The 22,996-nt window shown below is 42.9% G+C and overlaps 1 protein-coding gene across 4 annotated transcripts in view; it reads left to right on the top strand.

The window, feature by feature from the left end:
* The window catches only part of NFIC (nuclear factor I C), an 863,572-nt gene that overhangs the window by 19,772 nt on the left and 820,804 nt on the right, over nt 1-22,996 (top strand). For all 4 annotated transcript variants that reach the window (XM_075863581.1, XM_075863587.1, XM_075863566.1 and 1 more), the window contains exon 2: nt 12,597-13,128. In XM_075863581.1, coding sequence (XP_075719696.1) covers nt 12,597-13,128 — 532 coding nt within the window. The remainder of the gene's footprint in view (nt 1-12,596; nt 13,129-22,996) is intronic.

Below are 22,996 nucleotides of genomic sequence, written 5' to 3'. Positions count from 1 at the left end.
TACACATATTTGGTATCACCGCGTTCGTAACGACCCCAACTATAAAACTATAATGTTATTTTTCCCGCACGATGAACACCCCAAAAAAAATCAATAAAAAACTACGACAGAATCGCAATTTTTTGGGTCACCACCGCTCCCTAAATAAAGAATAAAAAGTGATCAAAAAGTCGCATGTACCCGAAAATAGTACCAATAAAAACTTCTATCCGTCCCGCAAAAAACAAGCCCTTACACAGCTTTTTTGACTAAAAAATTACGGCTCTCAGAATATGGTGACACAGAATTTTTTTTTTTTATAAATAAGTCATTTTATTGCGCAAACGCTAAAAAAAAGGACCAAACCTATATACATATGGTATCGCCGTAATCGTACCAACCCGCAGAATAAAGTAAAAATGTCACCTATAGCGTACGGTGAGCGCCGCAAAAAGAAAACCTAAAAAATGGTGTCAGAATTCCTGTTTTTTGCTCAGGATTGCAAAAAAATTGAATAAAAAGTGATCAAAAAAAATCGCATGTACCCCAAAATGGTACCAAGGAAAACTACAGATTGTCCCGCAACAAATAAGCCTTCACAGGGCTCCGGTGGTGAAAAATTAAAAAAGTTCTGGCTCTCAGAATATGGCGATGCAAAATGTGCAGAGTGTCCAAAAGCGGATAAGATCGGGCACCATTTATCAGTGCGACACCGGGCACATATCTGCGGATTATTATTTATTTACCCCATTTTTATACCCTCTTATTATGCCCTTATGTACTCCGCACAGATTACGTATGCCCCCACATTATAAACTGAAATACCAGCGAAACCCAAAACAGAAACCTACCAAGCAAAATCTGCGCTCCAAAAGCAAAATGGCGTCCCTCCCTTCTGAGGTCTGCAGCGTGCCCAAGCAGCAGTTTGCGCCCACAGATATGGCGTCGCCATACCCGAGAGAACCCGCTTAACGTTTTATGAGGTATTTGTCTTCTGTGGCACAAACTGGGCACAACATATTATGCACTAAAATGGGGTATCAGTGGAAAATTGCAATTTTCACTTTGAACCATCCGCAGTGCACTAACCCCTTTGCGCACTATGACTTAATTGCCCGTCATGATGCGGCGGTTGATGTATGGAGCCGGCTCACGTGCTGAGCCCGCTCCATACGCTGCGGGTGTCGGCTGTGTATTACCGCAGGCCCCCTCGGTACTAACGGACAGGAACAGCGATCGCTCTGTTACAGAAGCCTGTAAGAATAACAATATACTGCAATACATTAGTATTGCAGTGTATTGTACCAGTGATCCAATGATCGCTGGCTCAAGTCCCCTAAGGGGATTGATTAATAAAATGTGTAGAAGAATTATAGTTATTAGTAGTGAGAATTTTTTTTTTTAAAGTTAAAAAAACAAAACACCTTTTCGCATTTTTCTTCTAAAGTAATGTAAAAAAATGAACAAAATTGGTATCGCTACGTCCGTAAAAGTCCGAACTATTACAATATACCAATATTTAATTTGTACAGTGAACACCATAAAAAAATGTAATAATTGAAACCGCCAAAATCGCTATTTTTTTTTTGTCACCTTCGCTCTAAAAAAAAATGTAATACAACTTTTGAATCACTTTTTATGTACCAAAAAATGTTACCAATAAAAACTGCAGCTCCTCGCGCAAGAAATAAGCCCTCACACCACTCTATTGATGGAAAAATAAAAAAGTTATGGCTCTTGGAAAGCGGGGAGTGAAAATCTAAAATATGAAAGCAAAAAATGGATCAGTCCTGAAAGGGTTAATTCATTTCTAATGAAAAAACGTATGACCACATGTGGGGTATTTCCGTACTCGGGAGAAATTGCTTTATAAAAAATGGTTGTTTTTTTCCTCCTTTATCCCTTGTGAAAATGAGAAAATGCAACATTTTAGTGGAAAAAATGTTGATATTAATTTTCGCGCCCTAATTCCAATAAACTCTGCAAAAGACCCGTGGGGTCTAAATGCTCACTATACCCCTAGAAAAATTCCTTGAAGGTTTTTCCAAAATGGGGTCACTTTTGGGGGGCTTCCACTGTTTTGGTCCCTCCAGTGCATTGCAAATGCGACATGGCACCGAAAACCATTCCAGCAAAATCATAAATCCAAATGGCGCTCCTTCCCTTCTGAGCCCTGCTGTAGGTCCAAACAGCAGTTTATTACCACATATGGGGTATTGTCGTAATCGGGAGACATTGCTTTACAAATGTTGTGGTGCATTTTCTTCGTTATTCCTTGTAAATAATAAAAATTTCTATGTTGTTTCAGAAAAAAAGTACATTTTAATTCTTACAGACTAATTTCAATATATTTAGCGAAAAACCTGTGTGGTCAAAATGCTAACTATACCCCTAGATAAATACCTTAAGGGGTCTAGTTTTCGAAATGGGGTCGTTTATGGGGAGTTTCTATCATTCTGGCAGCTCAAAGCTTCTCCAAATGTACATTGGGGCCTAAAACATTTTCAAGCAAAATATGAGTCCTGAAAGCCTCCGGGTGTTCCCTTCCTTTGGGGCCCTGCCGTGTGTCCAAACAACGCATTAGGGCCACAATGTGGGTATTTTTGAAAACAGGAGAAAGAGGGTGATAGATTTAAAAACAGCCATCTAGGTCCGTTTTTGATGGCCGTTTTGCATCAGTTTTGTACCCGTTCCGTGTTTTCCGTTTTTGACCAATTTTTAAAACAGATGAATTTCATGTGTAGATAAGGAAACAGTGCCCTCCGTAGATAATGCCGCAGTGCCCTCTGTATATAGTGCCACACCCCCTTTAGATAATACCGCAGTGCCCTCTGTTGATAGTGCTAACCCCCTGTATATAGTGCCACACTCCCTGTAGATAATACCGCAGTGCCCTCTGTTGAAAGTGCCACACACCCCCTGTATATAGTGCCACACACCCCCGGCATATAGCGCCACACATGCGGCTGTAGATAATGCCGCAGCGCCCTCTGTATATAATGCCACAGCGCCCTCTGTATATAATGCCACAGTACTCCCTGTAGATAGCGCCACACAGCCCCCTGTAGATAGCGCCACACAGCTCCCCTGTAGATAGCGCCCCACAGCCCCCATTGTAGGTAGCGCCCCACAGCCCTCTTGTAGGTAGCGCCACACAGCCCACAGCCCCCTTGTAGGTAGCGCCACACAGCCCACAGCCCCCTTGAAGGTAGCGCCACACAGCCTACAGACCCCTTGTAGGTAGCGCCACACAGCTCCCTTGTAGGTAGCACCACACAGCCCCCTAGTATGTAGCACCCCCCCCCCTTCCTGTATATAGCGCCACTGTAGCTCCATGAAGGAGCGAAATCCCCCTTTGGCCGGGGATTCCGCTCCTGGAGCGCTCCGTTTGATGTCCCTGTCCATATCTGGACAGTGACATCAGGGGCAACTTCTGAAGCGGAATCCCTCTACACAGTGCTGCCGACCTCATGCCCGGTGTCTCTGATAGCAGCCGCGACACCACTGAGTGAAGAAGCGGCCGGGCGGAAAAGGCCAATGCTGAGTCGCCGGGCCCGGGCGCTTCTGAAACAAGCAGGGGAAGGGAGCCAGTGCAGCACCCCCTTCCACCTGCTGGGGTGATGTGCCATGTGCAATGGCACAGGTCGCACGCCCCTAAGGCCGGCCCTGGGTGTGAGGGTAGTAGTCAGGGTCTCCTCCTGGAGCGGAATCCCCGGCAATGCTATTACTGGGGATTCCGCTCCTAGCTCAAATCCACCTTCCCGCCGGGTGCTGCCAGAAGGTGGATGCGGCAGCACCCAGCGTTCATCCGGCCACCATTAAAATATATTGGATACGGCGCCGGAACCAAAAACGCTGCAAGTAACGTTTTTATATCTGGCTCCCAGGAAGGTCTGGCACTGTACGGCGCCACAAATGATGTGCCAATTTCTGAGCGTTTTTTCCACTCAGCATTTACGTAGCATGTGGATGAGATTTGTTCAAATCTCATCCACTTCACTGGTACTGAATGCTGGTACTGTATTACGCATGCGGATTTTCCGCAACGAAATCCGTAATGGAAAATCTGCAGTATTTACGCTACGTGAGCTACGGCTGGGTTCCCTCGTAGCGTAAATGCTGCTGAATTTCCGCAACGGAATTCTGTGCGATAATTCCGCTGCATTTACAGTAGCAGCAAAGTGGATGAGATTCCGAAAATATCATGCCCACGCGGCGGGAAAAAAAATGCAGCATAAACGATAATAAATTTACCTGCAGTGCGGCATTTAAATCCAAATATCAGTTTATGCTGCGTTTTTGTTGATTTTCTGTTGCGGATTTTCGACATTGAATACAATGGGGATGCGAAACCCACAATAGAAAGCCAAGTGTTGCGACTTTTGCGGCGGAATCGCATCGATTCTGCCGCAAAATCGCAAATCAGGAAAAAAAAAAAAATTCATACTTACCCAGAACTCTCATTCTTCCTGTAGTCCGGCCTTCTGGGATGACTTTTCACCCCATGTGACCGCTGCAGCCAATCACAGGCTGCAGCGTCACATGGCCTGCAACTTCGTCTTAGGAGGCCGGACTACGGGCAAGAATAGGGAGGGGGTAAGTATGAAGGTTTAGAGCCATAAGTCTTCTCACAGCCTGAAAGAACGATTAAAATATGTCTTTATTGATTTCTTAATAATAAAACTCTCTTAAGCCCAATAATACCTAAAACAGGCAAAAGCAAGTGGTCAGAAAGGTGAGAAGCGTAATCGGGTAATAGGAAATGCATCCACCCGCAGATCGCGATCTCCTCTTATTATATAGAAGTTCTCTGAACCCTTGCCATTAGATAACCCTACGCGTTACAGTATCCCCTAGTTATATGGGATACGTCATCAGGGATTATATTTTTATTATATGTTTGTATTTAGGCCGGTTAGCACGGTTTCCGTGCCTCTTTCAGTCTCCTGGCGTTATTTCTGACCACTTGCTTTTGCCTGTTTTAGGTATTATTGTGCTTAAAGGGGTTGTCCGAGATCCCAACATTTTTTCAAAAACTGTGTCATACATTACCCCTTATACAGACAACCTAAATAAAGCATTATTTTTAAAAAAAATTCTACTTAGCACATTTCTTCTTTGAATTTAGCACAGTTTGTTTACATGCAGTTCAGCTCTGGTTTGTTGATCTTTCCTTGTGATGAAACTTTTTTCCCGTGCACGCTCATTGCAGGCTGCAATGAGCGTGCACGTACCTTCCAAGAGTTCATGTGAGCTGTCCTTGCTCCTCCCGCTGACCTCCTTCACTGCACTTGTCTCCTTGCTGACATTCTTGAAGGATGATGAGCAAATGTTCTCCCCCCATTATGTTTTTCACATTTATGTTTTATTTCTCTTTTCAGGTCTATAAACCTCTTCGTGTCTACCCTAAGGGTATGTTCACACGCACTAATTACGGACATAATTCGGGCGTTTTTGCCCCGAATTACGTCCGAAAATAGCGCCTCAATAGCGTTGACAAACATCTGCCCATTGAAAGCAATGGGCAGACGTTTGTCTGTTCACACGAGGCGTATATTTACGCGCCGCTGTCAAATGACGGCGCGTAAATAGACGCCCGCGTCAAAGAAGTGACCTGTCACTTCTTTGGGCATAATTGGAGCCGTTACTCATTGACTCCAATGAATAGCAGCGCCAATTACGCCCGTAATGGACGCGGCGTTCAAGCGCCTGCACATGCCGTTACGGCTGAAATTACGGTGATGTTTTCAGGCTGAAACATCCCCGTAATTTCAGCCGTTACGGACGCCCTCGTGTGAACATACACTAACCCTCGTCCACCCTCTTCTATCTCATGTCTCTCTCCACTAAGGCTATGTTCACACAGAGTTTTTTGGCAGGAACAATATCTGCCTCAAAATTCCGTCTTGAAGTTTGCGGCAGATTTACCTCTCCCTGCACGTTGTTTTTTGCGTCGTTTTTCCCGGCGTTTTTTGTGCGCTGTTTGCGTTTTTCTTTGACGATTTTTTTCGGGGCGTTTTTCGCTTACTTTATCTTGGCGTTTTTTGCTTGTTTGTTTGCGTCTTTTTTTGCGATGTTTTTGAATGTGTTTTCCGTTTCGTTTATCGTATCCTTTTTTTCGCGTCGTTTATCGTTTCTTTTTTTGCGTCGTTGTTCTCGGAAATTTTTTATGCGTTTTTCGTTGCGTCTTTCGTGTGGTTTTCCCCGGTTTTTTTCGCAGCCTTCTTTGCCTCTTGGTTTGCAGCTTTTTTCGCGTCATTTTCCACGATATTTTTTTCGTCGTTTTGCGACACGTTTATCATAGCCTTTTTTTCTACGCTTTTCGCGTATTTTTTGGGGTTTTTTTTTTCTGCGTTTTTCGTTGCGTCTTTCGTGGCGTTTTCCCTGTCGTTTTTCGTGGCGTTCTTTGCCTCTTTGTTTGCTGTTTTTTTCACGTTTTTTTTAAATGTTTTTCCCCGCGTTTATCGTAGCCTTTTTGGCGTTGTTTTTTTATTGTTTTTTGCGGCGTTGTTTGCGGCTTTTTTTGCGTTCGTCCAGCCCCGTCTTATGCCTCATGCACACTTGCGTGTAAGATTGACGGCCGTGAGAAACGCATATGAATCGGGTCAGTTTGTGTGCGTTATGCATCAGTGTGCTTAGCAAGTGGCATGCGTTATTGACGCACTCAGAAAGGCCATTTTTTTTTACACCAAATTGCAGCATAAATCACGCACCAAACACGCTTGTTTGGTGCATGGTTTTCACGCACGCACTGACTTTAATGTGAGTGTAGGTGCATGATAACGCACCAATAGAGGACATGCAGTATGTTTCACGCAGCGGACTCTCGCTGCGTGAAAACAGGCCAATTTAAAATAATGGGTCGCGTGTGCTGTGCGTGGTTTTCACGATCAGCACACGGGCGAGATTCACCCTGTTGAGAATGGGGCCTTAGGCACGATTTACACAAGCGTGAATCACGTCCGTGTGCTTTGAAAAAACGCACAACACACGCGACCCATTTATTTCAATGGGGCCGTTGACACATGCGTGACTTTTCACGCAGCGAGAGTCCGCTGCGTGAAACATACTGCATGTCCTCTATTGGTGCGTTATCATGCACCTACACTCACATTGAAGTCAATGCATGCGTGAAAACCACGCACCGCACACACGTGTTTGGTGCGTGATTTACACAATTTGTTAGATGAAAAAAATGTGCTGGCTTTGTGAGTGCGTGAATAACACATGACAATCGAAAAGCACACTGATGCATAAGGGCGGATTTACACGAGCGTGTGCGTTTTGCGCACGCAAATACAGTGGCGTTTTGCGTGCACAAAATGCACTTGACAGCTCCGTGTCATGTTCATATGGTGCGCAGCTGCGTGCTTTTCGCCCAGCCACCATCATTATGACACTACGTTTGGATGTTTGTAAACAGAAAAGCATGTGGTGCTTTCCTGTTTACATTCATACTTTTTACTGCTGTTGCGCGAATCACGCACGTCCCACAGAAGTGCTTCTGTGTGGTGCGCGTGATTTTTACGCACCCATTGACTTCAATGGGTTCGTGATGCTCGAAAAACGCAGAAATATAGAACATGTCGCGAGTTTTACGCAGCGTACTTACGCTGGGCAAAACTCACGGACAGTCTGCATGCCCCCATAGACTTGCATAGGTCCGTGCGACCCGCGTGAAAACCACGCGGGTTGCACGGACGTATAGCACGTTCGTGTAAATCCGCTGTAACGCACACACACAGACATGATTGACGCAAGTTTTTCACGCGTGTAAAATACACACGCTCGTGTGCATGAAGCCTTACTAATGGACGCTGTTAGACCGTAATGAACTAGTAATACATTTTAAAATAAATGAGGACATAGAAAAAATATTGTAATGAAATAACACACATAACACTGGTTAACGATTTTATTAAAAATAAAAAAGGGTGTCATTGAAGTAGTCCTTGAACTGTAAAAAACACATAACTAAGAAAAAAAAAGTGATGCTTAGATTCACTGCTCATGTGTGATACTGTCTGTTTGACCATGTATCTAAGCCTACCACAAGGTAGCCTTAGATACATTACCCAAGCAGACAGTGTCACACATGGGCCATGTATCTAAGAATACATGTTAGGCTTAGATACAGGGCCCCAAAACACAAATCTTATACAGGAATAAAAAGAATGTCATCTGGGGTCCTGTATCTAAGCATACATTGTGTTAGGCTTAGATACAGGCTCCATGTGTGACAATTTTTTTTAGCCACTGTATCTAAGCCTAACAATGTAGGCTTAGATACAGGACCCCAGAAGATCTTTTACAGTTTAATATTATACGCTCTGCTCCGGGACTCCTGACATCGTAGCAGAGCCTATAATAGCGTAGTGCGGCTCCTCCTTGGGCCTGCTCGGTGCTACGGCGCAACGGTGTCCCGCGGGCCGCAGATAACAGCCTCAAGGGCTGCATGCGACCCGTGTGCTGCATCGTGTTGTCTGATCCCCTATCAAAGCCTACTATGTGTAGGCTTTGATAGGGGAAGAACTAAAAGTACAGAGGTCACTGTACCTCTCTAGTCCGCGGGTGCCGTCCCTCTTCACTTTTTTCACTGTGAACACGCATAGGCGCGCTCACAGTGAAAAAAAGCTGCATAGGCTGGGCGGGCACCCGCAGAAACGACACATCTCCAGTGACGTGTCGTGTCCCATCCGAGGTCTCGCTGGGGCGAGACCATGTGATCGGGACACGACACGACAGTGGAGGAGGAAGAAAACGTGACGTCAGAAGACAGGTGATCTGAAGAAAAGAGCTGCCAGAACGGAGAACAGAAGCAAGATTGCACAGGTAAGTATATTAGGGAATATTTAATGTGTGTATTGTGTGTTTAACTTTTAAATAAAAATATATCTCGGACAACCCCGAGCCAGTTTTATTATTAAGAAATCAATAAAGACATATTTTAATAGTTTCTTTTTTCCTCCATCGCTGCATTCCGCAGCGGAAATTCCATCTTTTCCAACGGAAGGTGCTACAGGTTCCAGGTCGGATACGCTGCACAGTTTTTGCGCAGTTCATCCGACTCGTGGGAACCCGGCCTTACTGCGTGATATCATTGCAGAGTGTATATTGATTTCTAAGGACAACTGTTTTCCTATAGAGATGATTGCGGATCCTCCCCTAAGCACCAGGTTCGGCGTTAGGTGGGTTAAACTGGGCAATTGCCAGGGGCCTCCATCCTCTTAGGGCCCCATGCCCGCGGCTGCTACGGGCCCTGAGGTATGAGGGGCCCATAACATTTGCACAGGCACATTTGCGTATTGTTTTTTATGGGGGGGCTGTGTGGCAATATACATAGGGGAGGGGGCTGTGTAACACTATATACAAGGGAGGGCTGCTGTGTGGCACTATATACAAGGGAGAGGTGCTGTGTGGCACTATATACAAAGGAGGGGTGCTGTGTGGCACTATATACAAGGGAGGGGCGGTGTGTGGCACTATACACAAGGGAGGGGTGGTGTGTGGCACTATACACAAGGGAGGGGCGCTGTCTGGCACTATATACAAGAGGGGGCTGTGTTGCCCTATATACAAGGGGGGGCTGTGTGGCACTTCATAAGGGGGCTGTTTGGCGCTATACACAAGAGGGGAGATGTGTGGCACTATACACAAGGGGGAGCTGTGTGGATTTATACTAAGGGGGGCTGTGTGGCACTATCTACTAGGGGGGGCTGTGTGGCACTTTCTACTAGGGGGGCTGTATGGCACGGTTTACAAGGGGGAGGGCTGTGTGGCGCAATCCTACAGGGGCTGTGTGTGGCGTTCTCTACAGGGGGCTGTCTGGCACTATTTAGTAAGGGGGGTGTCTTTACAAGGGAGGGGGGCCGTGTGGCACTATATACAAGGGTGGGGGGCTGTGTGGCACTATATACAAGAGTGGGGGGCTGTGTGGCACTATATACAAGAGTGGGGGGCTGTGTGGCACTATATACAAGGGGGGCTTCGTGGCACTCTATAGAAGGGGGCGGCTGTGTGGCACTATACACAAAGGGGTCTGTGGCACTATACACAAAGGGGTCTGTGTGGCACTATACAATAGGGGCTGTGTGGCACTATCTACTAGGGGGCTGTGTGGCACTATGTACAAGGGGGGAGGACTGTGGTGCTATCTACAGGGGACATTACTGCTGTGGGGGGCACAAAGGGGGCATGGTTACTGATGGGGCACTTTTATTGTGTTGAGCACTCAGGGATCATTATTACCATCTGGGGCACTGTGGTTTGTTTAAAGAATGGGGTATGGCGCATCAATGTAAAACGCTGGAGGGCGAGTACATAGAGAACCCCTCGGAGGCTAACAAGCATGCATGGCTGACAGTGGGCCGCAGATACTTATTATTGCTACAAGAAAAAGCCTGCATAACCTTGTCTTCTGTAATGTCAAATTCTAGCATGTCCCTGCCTACCACATCCAACTGCGGAAAGTTCAAATCTTCCAAATATGATATACACTCGGACCATTCATATGTAGACTGGGAGGAGTATAATACCATGAAATCGCTGTCTAAATCGTAAGGGTATGTTCACACGCTTAACAAAAAACGTCTGAAAAATACGGGGCTAATTTCAGAGAAAACAGCCTCTGATTTTCAGGTGTTTTTGAAGCTGAGGGTATGTGCACACGTAGTGACCAAAAACGTCTGAAAATACGGAGCTATTTTCAAGGGAAAACAGCCCCTGATTTTCAGAAGTTTTTTGAGCAACTTGCGTTTTTCGCGGCATTTTTTACGTCCGTTTTTGGAGCGGTTTTCATTGGAGTCTATGAGAAGACGGCTCCAAAAACGTCCAAAGAAGTGTCTTGCACTTCTTTGACGAGGCAGTCATTTTACGCGTCGTCGTTTGACAGCTGTCAAACGACGACGCGTAAATGACAGGTCGTCTGCACAGTACGTCGGCAAACCCATTCAAATGAATGGGCAGATGTTTGCCGACGTATTGTAGCCCTATTTTCAGACGTAAAACGAGGCATAATACGCCTCGTTTACGTCTGAAAATAGGTCGTGTGAAACCAGCCTGAGAATGAAATTTGGAGTTTCTTTTGAGGCTTCTTTTCAGACCTTTTTTGAGGCGTTTTTCATAGTGTTCAATGGAAAATCAGCTCCAAAAAACGCCTCAAGAAGTGACATGCTACTTTTTACGGAGCGTCTTTTTACGCTCCGTTTTTTTGACAGCGAAGCGTAAAATAAAGGCTCGTGGGAACTGAACATCGTAATTCCCATTGAAAGCAATGGGCAGATGTTTGTAGGAGTATAAGGGCATGCCCCCACGTGGCGGAATTCCTCCGCAACTGTCCGCATCAATGCCGCACCTAATCCGGGTTGCGGATTACGGCTGCGGATCTGCCCAAAATGTGCAGTAAATTGATGCGGACTAGCTGCTGCGGACTGCGGGAAAAGTGCTTCCCTTCTCCCTATCAGTGCAGGATAGAGAGAAGGGACAGCACTTTCCCTTGTGAAAGTCAAAGAAATTCATACTTACCGGCCGTTGTCTTGGTGACGCGTCCCTCCTTCGGGATCCAGCCCGACCTCCCTGGATGACGCGACAGTCCATGTGACCGCTGCAGCCTGTTATTGGCCTGTGATTGGCTGCAGCCGTCACTTAGACTGAAACGTCATCCTGGGAGGCCGGACTGGAGACAGAAGCAGGGAGTTCTCGGTAAGTATGAACTTCTATTTTTTTACAGGTAGCTGTATATTGGGATCGGTAGTCACTGTCCCGGGTGCAGAAACAGTTACTGCCGATCGCTTAACTCTTTCAGCACCCTGGACAGTGACTATTTACTGACGTCTCCTAGCAACGCTCCCGTCATTACGGGAGCCCCATTGACTTCATCAGTCTGGCTGTAGACCTAGAAATACAAAGGTCCAGCCAGAATGAAGAAATGTCAAGTTAAAAAAGCAAGACGCATCCGCAGCACACATAACATGTGCATGACAGCTGCGGACTTCATTGCGGAAATTAGAATCTCCATTGAAGTCAATGGAGAAATTCCGCCATGAGTCCGCAACCAGTCCGCCACTGCTCCGCAACAGACAGAGCATGCTGCGGACACCAAATTCCGCTCCGCAGCCTATGCTCCGCAGCGGAATTTTACGCATCGTCTAAACGAACACTGCTAAATTAAAGTGGAAGTCCATGGAGAAACGGCTCCGCTGCGGATTAACGCTGCAGAGTGTCCGCAGCGGAATTTAAGTGAAATTCCGCCACGTGTGAACCCAGCCTTAGGGGCGTTTTTTCAGGCGTAATTCGAGGCGCCTCCATTACGTCTGAAAAGAGGTCGTGTGCACATACCCTAACAGAATCCATAACGTTTGAACATGGCCTTATATTGACTTCAATTATGAAAAATGAAAAAAAATACAATATCTTGATCAAACAGTCATTAGCAGAGTGTTGCCAGTATGATAGCCAGTCATTTTTCTAATGGGTACAGTATACAAAAAGCTGTCTGATTTAGTATCACAATGGTGATGTTTGTGCGTTACATTTCACACTCCTTTGCAGAATTTGATTTTGAAAGAAATTCCTGACCTATAAGTCGACTAATAATATTTTTCACTCTTCCAACTCAGGATGAATTTCACCCTTTTATTGAAGCCCTGCTACCCCATGTACGAGCTTTTGCCTACACCTGGTTTAACCTTCAGGCACGAAAAAGAAAATATTTTAAGAAACATGAGAAAAAAATGACTAAAGAGGAAGAGCGCGGTGTAAAGGATGAACTGTTAAATGAGAAAGCTGAGGTTAAGCAGAAATGGGCATCACGCCTTTTAGCAAAGCTTCGCAAAGATATCAGGCCAGAATTTCGGGAGGACTTTGTGTTGGCCATTACTGGAAAGAAGGCAGCCAGCTGTGTCCTCTCTAACCCAGACCAGAAGGGCAAAATGAGGAGAATCGACTGCCTTCGCCAGGCAGACAAGGTGTGGAGGTTGGATCTTGTCATGGTAATCCTTTTTAAAGGCATTCCATTGGAGAGCACAGATGGAGAAAGACTGATGAAGGCTGCGCACTGCTCAAACCACCAGTTGTGTGTGCAGCCGCACCACATTAGTGTCTCTGTAAAAGAACTAGACCTATACTTGGCTTACTTCATTCGAGAGAGAGGTGAGATAATATTTTGGTGTTCATCCAGTTTTTCATCCATGGTTCTAGAATGTAAATTATATGCCCTGGTGAATTTACCTCTACATCAGTATGATGCTGTTTTATTGAGGTGTAATCATGTGTTTTAAGTTAGTATAATTTACCTGTTGCAAAGGGATTGTCCAGGAATATCATTTTTTATTCCTAAAACAGTGCAACGCTTTTCCAAGGGCTGTGTCTGGTATTTCAGCTCAGCCCTATACACAACCCCTTTAAGATTTATTTTTTGCCTTTGTTTTAGCTCATTAAATTGATGTGACTTACTGAACCCCCTTAACTCCACAACTGTGGGTCTCGCTACATAAGTAGTTCCAGGTGGACTGATGTGTATGAGAGGTTGTGCTAGACGGAATTTTCTTAAAGGGGTTCTCCAGTTTCAACAAATGTAATAATTTTTTTTTGTGTAAGGGCTTTTCCACACGTAACGGAATTGCTGCAGAAAATTTCTGCCGCATTTCCGTTACAACTAACAGACATTCCGCTGTCAAAAAGCCGCACCATTTTCTTCGTTTTTTACTTCAGAAAATAGTGCAGATTTTGCTGCGTTTTGTTCAATGATGGGAGATTGCAATATCTCCTTTGAAAAAACGCAGCAATTCAGTCCACTTTCCGCAGCAGGAATTGACATGTTACGGTACGCACCGCAGGTGAATTTCTGCTTGGAAATTTTACGCAGCGTGTGGATAAAATTTCACCCACTTTGCTGCTACTGTATTCTGCTGCGTATTTTCCGACCGCAATGCCAGAGAAAATACGCAGCAATTCCGTTACGTGTGGACAAGCCCTAATGAAGTTATAACATTTTCCATTATACTTTCTGTATTCATTTCTCACGGTTTTCAGGATTTCTGCAGACAGAATTTTATCCACAAATGAATGTTCCCACTAAATAACAACTAACAGAGATCTTGATAACCTTAACCCCTTCAGGACTGAGCCTGTTTTGGCATTGAGGACTAAGCTGATTTTTCAAAACTGACGTGTCCCTTTTTGTGCTAATAACTTTAGAATGCTTTTACCTATCCAAGCGATTCTAAAAATTGTTTTCTCGTGACACATTGTACTTTGTTTGTGGAAACATTTGGTCGAGAAATTCAGTATTTATTTGTGAAAAAATTTGGAGAAAATTCGCAATAATTAAAACTTTTCTACATTTAAATGTATTTGCTTGTAAAACAGACAGTAATACCACACACAATAGTTACTAGTTAACATTTCCTATATGTCTACTTTTGAATCGTTTTTTGAACGTCCTTTTATTTTTCTTGGACGTTACAAGGCTTAGAACTTTAGCAGCAATTTCTCACATAATTAAGAAAATTTCAAAAGGCTATTTTTTCAGGGACCAGTTCAGATCTGAAGTGGCTTTGAGGGCCTTCTATATTAGATAGACCCCATAAATCACCCAATTTGAAAAACTGCACCCCTCAAAGTATTCAAAACAGCATTCAGAAAGTATCTTAACCCTTTAGGCGTTTCACAGGAATTAAAGCAATGTAGAGGTGAAATTTACAAATTTTTTTTTTTTTGCCACAATTCATTTGTAATACATTTTTTTCTGTAACACAGAAAGTTTTATCAGAGAAACGCAACTTAATATTTATTGCTCAGATTCTGCAGTGTTTAGTCATACCCCACATGTGGCCCTAGTGTGCCAATGGACTGAAACACAGGCCTCCGAAGCAAAAGAGCACCTAGTGGATTTTGGGGCCCCCTTTTTTTTTTTTAGTAAATATTTTAGCCACCATGTCAGGTATGAAGGGGGTATTATGGTGCCAAAACAGTGGAAACCCCCAAAAGTTACCCTGCTTTGGAAACTACACCCCTCAAGGAATTTATCTATGGGTATAGTTAGTATCTTGACCCCCACAGTTCTTTTGCTATATTTATTGGAGTTTGTCTGTGAATATGAAAATTAACTTTTTTTCTGAAAAAATAGACATTTTTACAAGAAATAAAGATTAAAAAACACCCCACAATTTGTATAGCAATATCTCCCGATTACAGCAATACCCCATATATGGTAGTAAACTGCTGTTTGGACCCACAGCAGGGCTTAGAAGGGAAGTAGCGCTATTTGGCTTTTGGAGCTCAAATTTAGCTGGAATAGTTTTCGGGTGTCATGTCGCATTTGCAAAGCCCTTGAGAGACCGAAACATTGGAAACACCCCAAAAGTGACCCCATTTGGGAAACTATAACCCTTAAGGAATCTATATAGGGGCATAGTGAATAGTGAGCATTTAGACCGCACAGATCTTTTGCAGTATTTATTAGAATTGGGCCATGAAAATGAATATCAACATTTTTTCCACTAAAATGTTGCATTTTTTTCATTTTCACAAAAGGATAAAGGAGGAAAAATCACACCAACATTTGTAAAGCAATTTCTCCCGAGTACGGCAATACCCCACACGTGGTCATATATGTTCTTTCATTAGAAATTAAGTAACCCTTTCAGGACTGATCCATTTTTTGCTTTTTAATTTTCATCCCAGCCCCCCCCGGGTTCCAAGAGGCATAACTTTTTCTTTTTCCGTCAGTAGAGTGGTGTGAGGGCTTATTTTCTGCAGGAGGAGTTGCAGTTTCTATTGACACCGTTTAAAGTACCATTTAATGTACTGGGAGACTGAAAATAAAATTCTTTGCAAACTGAAATGGGAAAAAACTATGATTCCTCCATTGTTTTTTGGGTTTCGTTTTTACGGCTTTCACCGTGCGTTAAAAATGACGACGTTAATTTTTTGTGCGACTCAAATAAAAAAAAATAGTTTTGTTTCACCACTTTTCTTATTTATTGGTCGATTGAGCGGTGTGAGGGCTTATTTTTTGCGGGACGAGCCGTAGTTTTTATTGGTACAAATTTTTTTGGTACATACAACTTTTTGATCACTTTTTATTACATTTTTTTGAGAACTAAGGTGACCAAAAATAGCGATTTTGGCGTTATGAACGCTATTTTATATGACGTTCACCGTTATTTTTTTAATTTTTGAAATTACTTTAGAGCATTTTTTATTTTATTTTTTACTTTATATATTAACCCCTTAGTGTCTAAGCCTGTTGTGGCCTTGTGGACACAGCCGATTTTTGCAATTCTGACATGTGTCACTTTATGTGGTAATAACTCCGGAATGCTTTTACCTATCCAAGCGATTCTGAGATTGTTTTCTCGTGACATTTTGTACTTTATGATACTGAAAAAATTGTCGTTAAATTCACTATTTATTTGTCAAAAACACCAAAACGTAGAGAAAATTTGCAAAAATCTGCATTTTTCTAAATTGTAATGTATCTGCTTGTAAAACAGATAGTTATACCACACAAAATATTTACTAGTTAACATTTCCTATATGTCTACTTTATGTTTGCATCGTTTTTTGAACGTGCTTTTATTTTTCTAGGACGTTACAAGGCTTAGAACTTTAGCTGCAATTTCTCGCATTTTCAAGAAAATTTCAAAAGCCTATTTTTTTCAGGGACCAGTTCAGTTCTGAAGTGGCTTTGAGGGCCCTATATATTAGAAAGTCCCCAGAAGTCACCTCATTTTGAAAACTGCACCCATCAAAGTATTCAAAACAGCATTCAGAAAGTGTTTTAACCCTTTAGGCGTTTCACAGGAATTAAAGCAAAGTAGAGGTGAAATTTACAAATTTCATATTTTTTTTCTTCGAAAATTCATTTGTAATAAATTTTTTCTGTAACACAGAAGGTTTTACCCAAGAAATGCAACTCAATATTTATTGCCCAGATTCTGCAGTTTTTAGAAGTATCCCACATGTGGTCCTTGTGTGCTACTGGACTGAAACACAGGCCCCCGAATCAAAGGAGCACCTAGTGGATTTTGGGACCTCCTTTTTGTAGAATATATTTTAGGCACCATGCCAGGTTTGAATAGGTCTTGTGGTACCAAAACAGTAAAGACCCCCCAAAAGTGTCCCCATTTTGGAAACTATACCCCTCAAGGAATTTATCTATGGCTATAGTTAGCATTTTGAACCCACAGTTTTTTTGCTAAATTTATTTGAATTAGTATATGAAGACGAAAATCTACTTTTTTGGTGAAAAAACGTAGAAATTGTAATTTTTTTTACAAGGAATAAAGAGTAGAAAACACCCCAACATATGTAAAGCAATTTCTTTCGATTATAGCAATACCCCATATGTGGTAATAAACTGCTGTTTGGACCCACAGCAGGCCTCAGAAGAGAAGGAGCACCATTTGGATTTTGGATTTCTGATTTTGCTGGAATAGTTTTCAGTGCCATGTCGCGTTTGCAATGCACTGGAGGGATGAAAACCGTGGAAACCCCCCAATAGTGACCCCATTTTGGAAACTACACCCCTCAAGGAATTTTTCTAGGGGTAAAGTTAGCATTTTGACCCCACAGTTGTTTTGCTGAATTCATTGGAATTAGTCTGTAAAGATAAAAATCTACTTTTTTTCTGTAAGAACTTAGACATTTTTAATTTTTACAAGGAATAAAGGAGAAAAAGCACCCCAACATTTGTAAAACAAGTTCTCCTGATTACGTAAATACCCCACATGTAGTAATAAACTGCTGTTTGGACCCACATCGGGGCTTAGAAGCTTAGAAGGGAAGGAGCACCATTTGGCTTTTGGAGCACAAATTTAGCTGGAATAGTTTTTGGGTGTCATGTCGAATTTGACCGAAAAGTAACCCCATTTGGGAAATTACACCACTTAAGGAATCTATCTAGGGGTATAGTGAGCATTTAGGCCCCACACGTCTTTTGCAGAATTTATTAGAATTCGGCTGTGAAAATTAATATCAACATTATTTCCACTAAAAGGTTAACTGAGAAAATGCCGCCCAACATTTGTAAAGCAATTTCTCCCGAGTACGGCGATACCCCACATGTGGTCATAAATGTTTTTTCATTAGAAAGTAATTAACCCTTTCCGAACTGATCCATGTTTTGCTTTTTTCTTTTTCGTTTTTCCTTCCCGCTTTCCGAGAGCCACAGCTTTTTTATTTTTCCATCAGTAGAGTGGTGTGAGGGCTTATTTTTTGCGGGACGAGCTGTAGTTTTTATTGGTACCATTTTTTGGTACATAAGACTTTTTGAGCACTTTTTATTACATTTTTTGGTAGAGCCAAGGTGACCAAAAAACTGAGATTTTGCCATTTAAAATTCTTTTTTCACGGCCTTCACCGTGTGAGTTAAATAATGGTATATTGTAATAGCTTGGACTTTTACGGACGCAGCGATACCAATTACTTTAGAGAAAAAATGTGAAAAGGGTTTCTTTTTGGACTTTAAATATTTATTAAATTTTTTCCACTAATAATAACTATTTACTTTTGTTTTTACATATTTTATTAGTCCCCCTAGGAGACTTGAACCAGCAATCATTAGATCACTGGTAGAATACACTGCAATACTAATGTATTGCAGTATATTGTGATTATTACAGGCTCCTGTAGCAGCGTGATCGCTGTTTCTGTCCGTTAGTCCCGGATATCAGCTGTAATACACCGCTGACATCCGCAGCGCTTGGTGCGGGCTCAGCGCGTGAGACGCTCCATATATCACCCCCCACACCACGACATGCTATTAAGTCATGGTGCGCGAAGGGTTTAATGCGCAGCGGATGGTGCAGAGTGAAAATTAAAATTTTCCACTGATGTGCCATTTTAGTGCACTATATGTTGTGCCCAGTTTGTGCCACAAATACCACATAAAATATTAACCGGGTTCTCCCGGGTATGGCGATGCCATATCGGTGGACGTAAACGGCTGTTTGGGCACGCTGTAGGGCTCAGAAGGGAGGGATGCCATTTGGCTTTTGGAGCGCATATTTTGCCTTGTAGTAGCTCTGGCGTTTTGCTGGTATTTCAGTTTATAATGTGGGGGCACATGTAGGCTGGGCAGAGTACATCAGGGCATAATAAGAGGGTTTAATAATGGGGTAAATAAATAATAATCCACAGATATGTGGCCAGTGTCGCACTTATAAATTGCACCCGATCCTAACCGCTTTTGGAACGCTCCGCACATTTTGCATCGCCATAATCTGGCAGCCGGAACTTTTTTTATTTTTTCACCACCGGAGCTGCGTGAGGGCTTATTTGTTGCGGGACAATCTGTAATTTTCATTGGTACCATTTTGGGGTACACGCGATTTTGTCGATCACTTTTTATGCCATTTTTCGGCAAGCCAGGTGACCAAAAACCATAAATTTTGACAATGATTTTTATTTATTTTTGACGGCGTTTACCCTGGGCTATAAATGACCATTATATTTTATTCTGCGGGTCGGTACGATTACGGCGATACCATATTTATATAGTTTTTTTTATGTTTTGCAGCGTTTGCGCAATAAAATCACTTTAGAAAATAAATTATTTTTTGTGTCACCATATTCTGAGAGCCATAACTTTTTTATTTTTCAGTCAAAAAAGCTGTGTAAGGGCTTGTTTTTTGCGGGACGGGTTGTAGTTTGTATCGGTACAATTTTGGCGTACATGCGACTTTTTGATCACTTTTTATTGCATATTTTGGGAGGGGTGGTTACCAAAAAATAGTGATTCTGGCATTGTTTTTCGTTTATTTTTTTTGCAGTGTTCACCGTGCGGGGAAAATAATATTATAGTTTTATAGTTGGGGTCGTTACGAACGCAGTGATACCAAATATGTGTACTTTTTTTTAAATGTTCATTTTTTTCCTATAATAAAAAACTTATTATAGGAAAAAAAAGCAGTTCTTGTTTATATCACTTATAACTTTGATTTTTACACTTTTTTTAAAACATTTTTATTCTTTTTTTTACTTTTTTCACTTGTCCCACTAGGGGACACTTAGACTTGCAGCTCTGATCGCTGCTGGAATACATTAGACTACCTACGTAGTGTAATGCATTCCAACTGTCAGTGTGACGTCACAGTCACACTGACAGGAAGCCTACGACGACCACCCTCCGGCTGTACATGGCAGCCCGGACGCCATTGTCCGGCGTCCGATTGCCATGGGTACCATCGCCAGCCCCCATGATTTCACGTGGGGGCTGCCGATCGGCGCTAAACACCTTAATTGTGGCGTTCAAAATCGAATTAAGGTGTTAACTGCCGAAATCAGCGGCGATGGGCCGCTGATCGGCAACGGGGAATGCAGGGCAGACACCCTCCACAGTTAACCGCCGCTGCGGTGTAGCGCCGCGCGGCGGTTAACTGTCAAAGCACAGACGTAACTGCACGTCAAGGTGCGCGAACTTACTGCTCACCTTGACGTACAGTTACGTCAAGGTGCGTTAAGGGGTTATTGAATTATTTTTTTTCAACAATCGGAACTTTATTAACTTTTTTTTTTTTTACATTTTATTAGTCCCCATAGGGGACTTGAACCAGCGATCATTAGATTGCTGGTACAATACACTGCAATACTAATGTATTGCAGTATATAGTAATTTTTACAGGCTTCTGTAACAGCGCGATGTTATACACAGCTGAAACCCGTAAGAAGCGAAGTATTGCCTCATTTTTTTTTTTTTAGGTTACAGTTCAGTTCTGAAGTTGCTTTGAGGGGCCTATATATTAGAAACCGCTATGAAACACCCCATTTTATAAACTAGACCCCTCAAAGTATTCACAACAGCATATAGAAAGTTTATTAACCCTAGTGGATTTTGAGGCCTCCTTTTTATTAGGCACCATGTCCGGTTTGAAGAGGTCTTGTGGTGCCAAAACAGTGGAAACCCCCCAAAAGTGACCCCATTTTGGAAACTAGCCCCGTGTACCCCTGAGGACGCTACTCTGTAGCGAAACATGTCGGGGGGCTGTCAAGATTTTAATACCTACCGTTGACCGGACCTACTGTCTACCTATTAGCCAATTTAACAATTTAACTTGCTAATGATAGGAATCTACGCTCCTATTCTATCACTATATATGCCTGTATTCACACAGGTAAATTTACCTCTATGTCCGGTCCTAGGTAGTGACAATTTTAATGCAATTCTATGTGGTCTGTCTTGCTATACGTAGCTTAATAAAGTTTGTTCTACTATCTATTGGTAGTTGGGAAATAGGGCTTGGTTGTCTGCAGGCAATCCCTTCTTTTGTTAATTGTTTATTGCGCCCGCCAACTACCTGGGGTCTCCTTTACGCCTTGTTCTCAATTTGGAAACTAGACCCCTTGAGGAATTCATTGTAGTTTTCTTGGGGTGCATGCAACTTTTTAAACCGTTTTTATTCTATTTTTAGGTGGCGTGGTGACTAAAAAACAGCAATTCTACTATTGTTTTTTCATTCTATTTAAATGACATATTCACTTTATTCTGCGTGGCGATACGATTACGGCAATACCAGATGTTTATAGTTTTTTTTATGTCTTATGGCCTTTGGACAATAAAATACTTTTTGTAAAAAATCATTCACTTTTTGTGTTACCTTATTCTAAGAGCCATAACTTTTTTTATTTTTCCATTAATAAATCCGTGCGAGGACTTATTTTTTGCGTAACGATCAGGACCATTTTTCGGTACATGCGACTTTTTGATCTCTTTTTAGGGCATGCCCACACGTGGCGGATTTCCTCCGCAACTGTCCGCATCAATGCCGCACAGAATCTGTGTTGCAGATTCTGCGGTGGTTCTGCCCAAAATGTGCAGTAAATTGATGCGGACTAGCTGCTGCGGACTGCGGGAAAAGTGCTTCCCTTCTCTCTATCAGTGCAGGATAGAGAGAAGGTCCAGCACTTTCCCTAGTGAAAGTAAACGAATTTCATACTTACCGGCCGTTGTCTTGGTGACGCGTCCCTCTTTCGGCATCCAGCCCGACCTCCCTGGATGACGCGGCAGTCCATGTGACCGCTGCAGCCTGTGATTGGCTGCAGCCGTCACTTAGACTGAAACGTCATCCTGGGAAGCCGGACTGGAGACAGAACAGGGAGTTCTCGGTAAGTATGAACTTCTATTTTTTTTACAGGTTGCTGTATATTGGGATCGGTAGTCACTGTCCAGGGTGCAGAAACAGTTTCTGCCGATCGCTTAACTCTTTCAGCACCCTGGACAGTGACTATTTACTGACGTCTCCTAGCAACGCTCCCGTAATTACGGGAGCCGCATTGACTTCCTCAGTCTGGCTGTAGACCTAGAAATACATAGGTCCAGCCAGAATGAAGAAATGTCATGTCAAAAAAGCAAGACGCATCCGCAGCACATATAACATTTTCATGACAGCTGCGGACTTCATTGCGGAATTTAGAATCTCCATTGAAGTCAATGGAGAAATTCCGCCGTGAGTCCGCAACCAGTCCGCCACAACTCCGCAACAGCCATTGCATGCTGCGGACACCAAATTCCGCACCGCAGCCTATGCTCCGCAGCGGAATTTTACGCATCGTCTAAACGAACACTGCTAAATAAAAGTGGAAGTCAATGGAGAAACGGCTCCGCTGCGGATTAACGCTGCGGAGTGTCCGCAGCGGAATTCAAGAGGAAATCCGCCACGTCTGGCCATGCCCTAATTCCATTTTTTGGGAGGTGAAGTGACCAAACAATTGTGATTCTGGTACGGTTTATTATTATTTTCTTTTACGGCGTTCACCGCGCGGGATAAATAACAAAATAATTTTGTAGTTCAGGCCGTTACGGACGTGGCGATACCAATTATGTATAGTTTATTTGTTTGTTTATACATTTTTATTAATAATAAAGGACTCATAAGGGAAAAAGGGGGATTTTTACTTTTATTACTTTTAAAACTTTTATTTTCTTATTTTTAAATTTTTTTTTTTACTTTATTACTTTGTCTCAGTAGGGGACTTGAGGGCAGGAGGCCCTGATCGCTATTCTAATACACTGCAC

Source organism: Rhinoderma darwinii, chromosome 1 (assembly GCF_050947455.1).
Source record: "Rhinoderma darwinii isolate aRhiDar2 chromosome 1, aRhiDar2.hap1, whole genome shotgun sequence".
In the NCBI taxonomy this organism is placed as follows: domain Eukaryota; kingdom Metazoa; phylum Chordata; class Amphibia; order Anura; family Rhinodermatidae; genus Rhinoderma; species Rhinoderma darwinii.
This window is presented reverse-complemented; position numbering and strand designations above follow the sequence as displayed.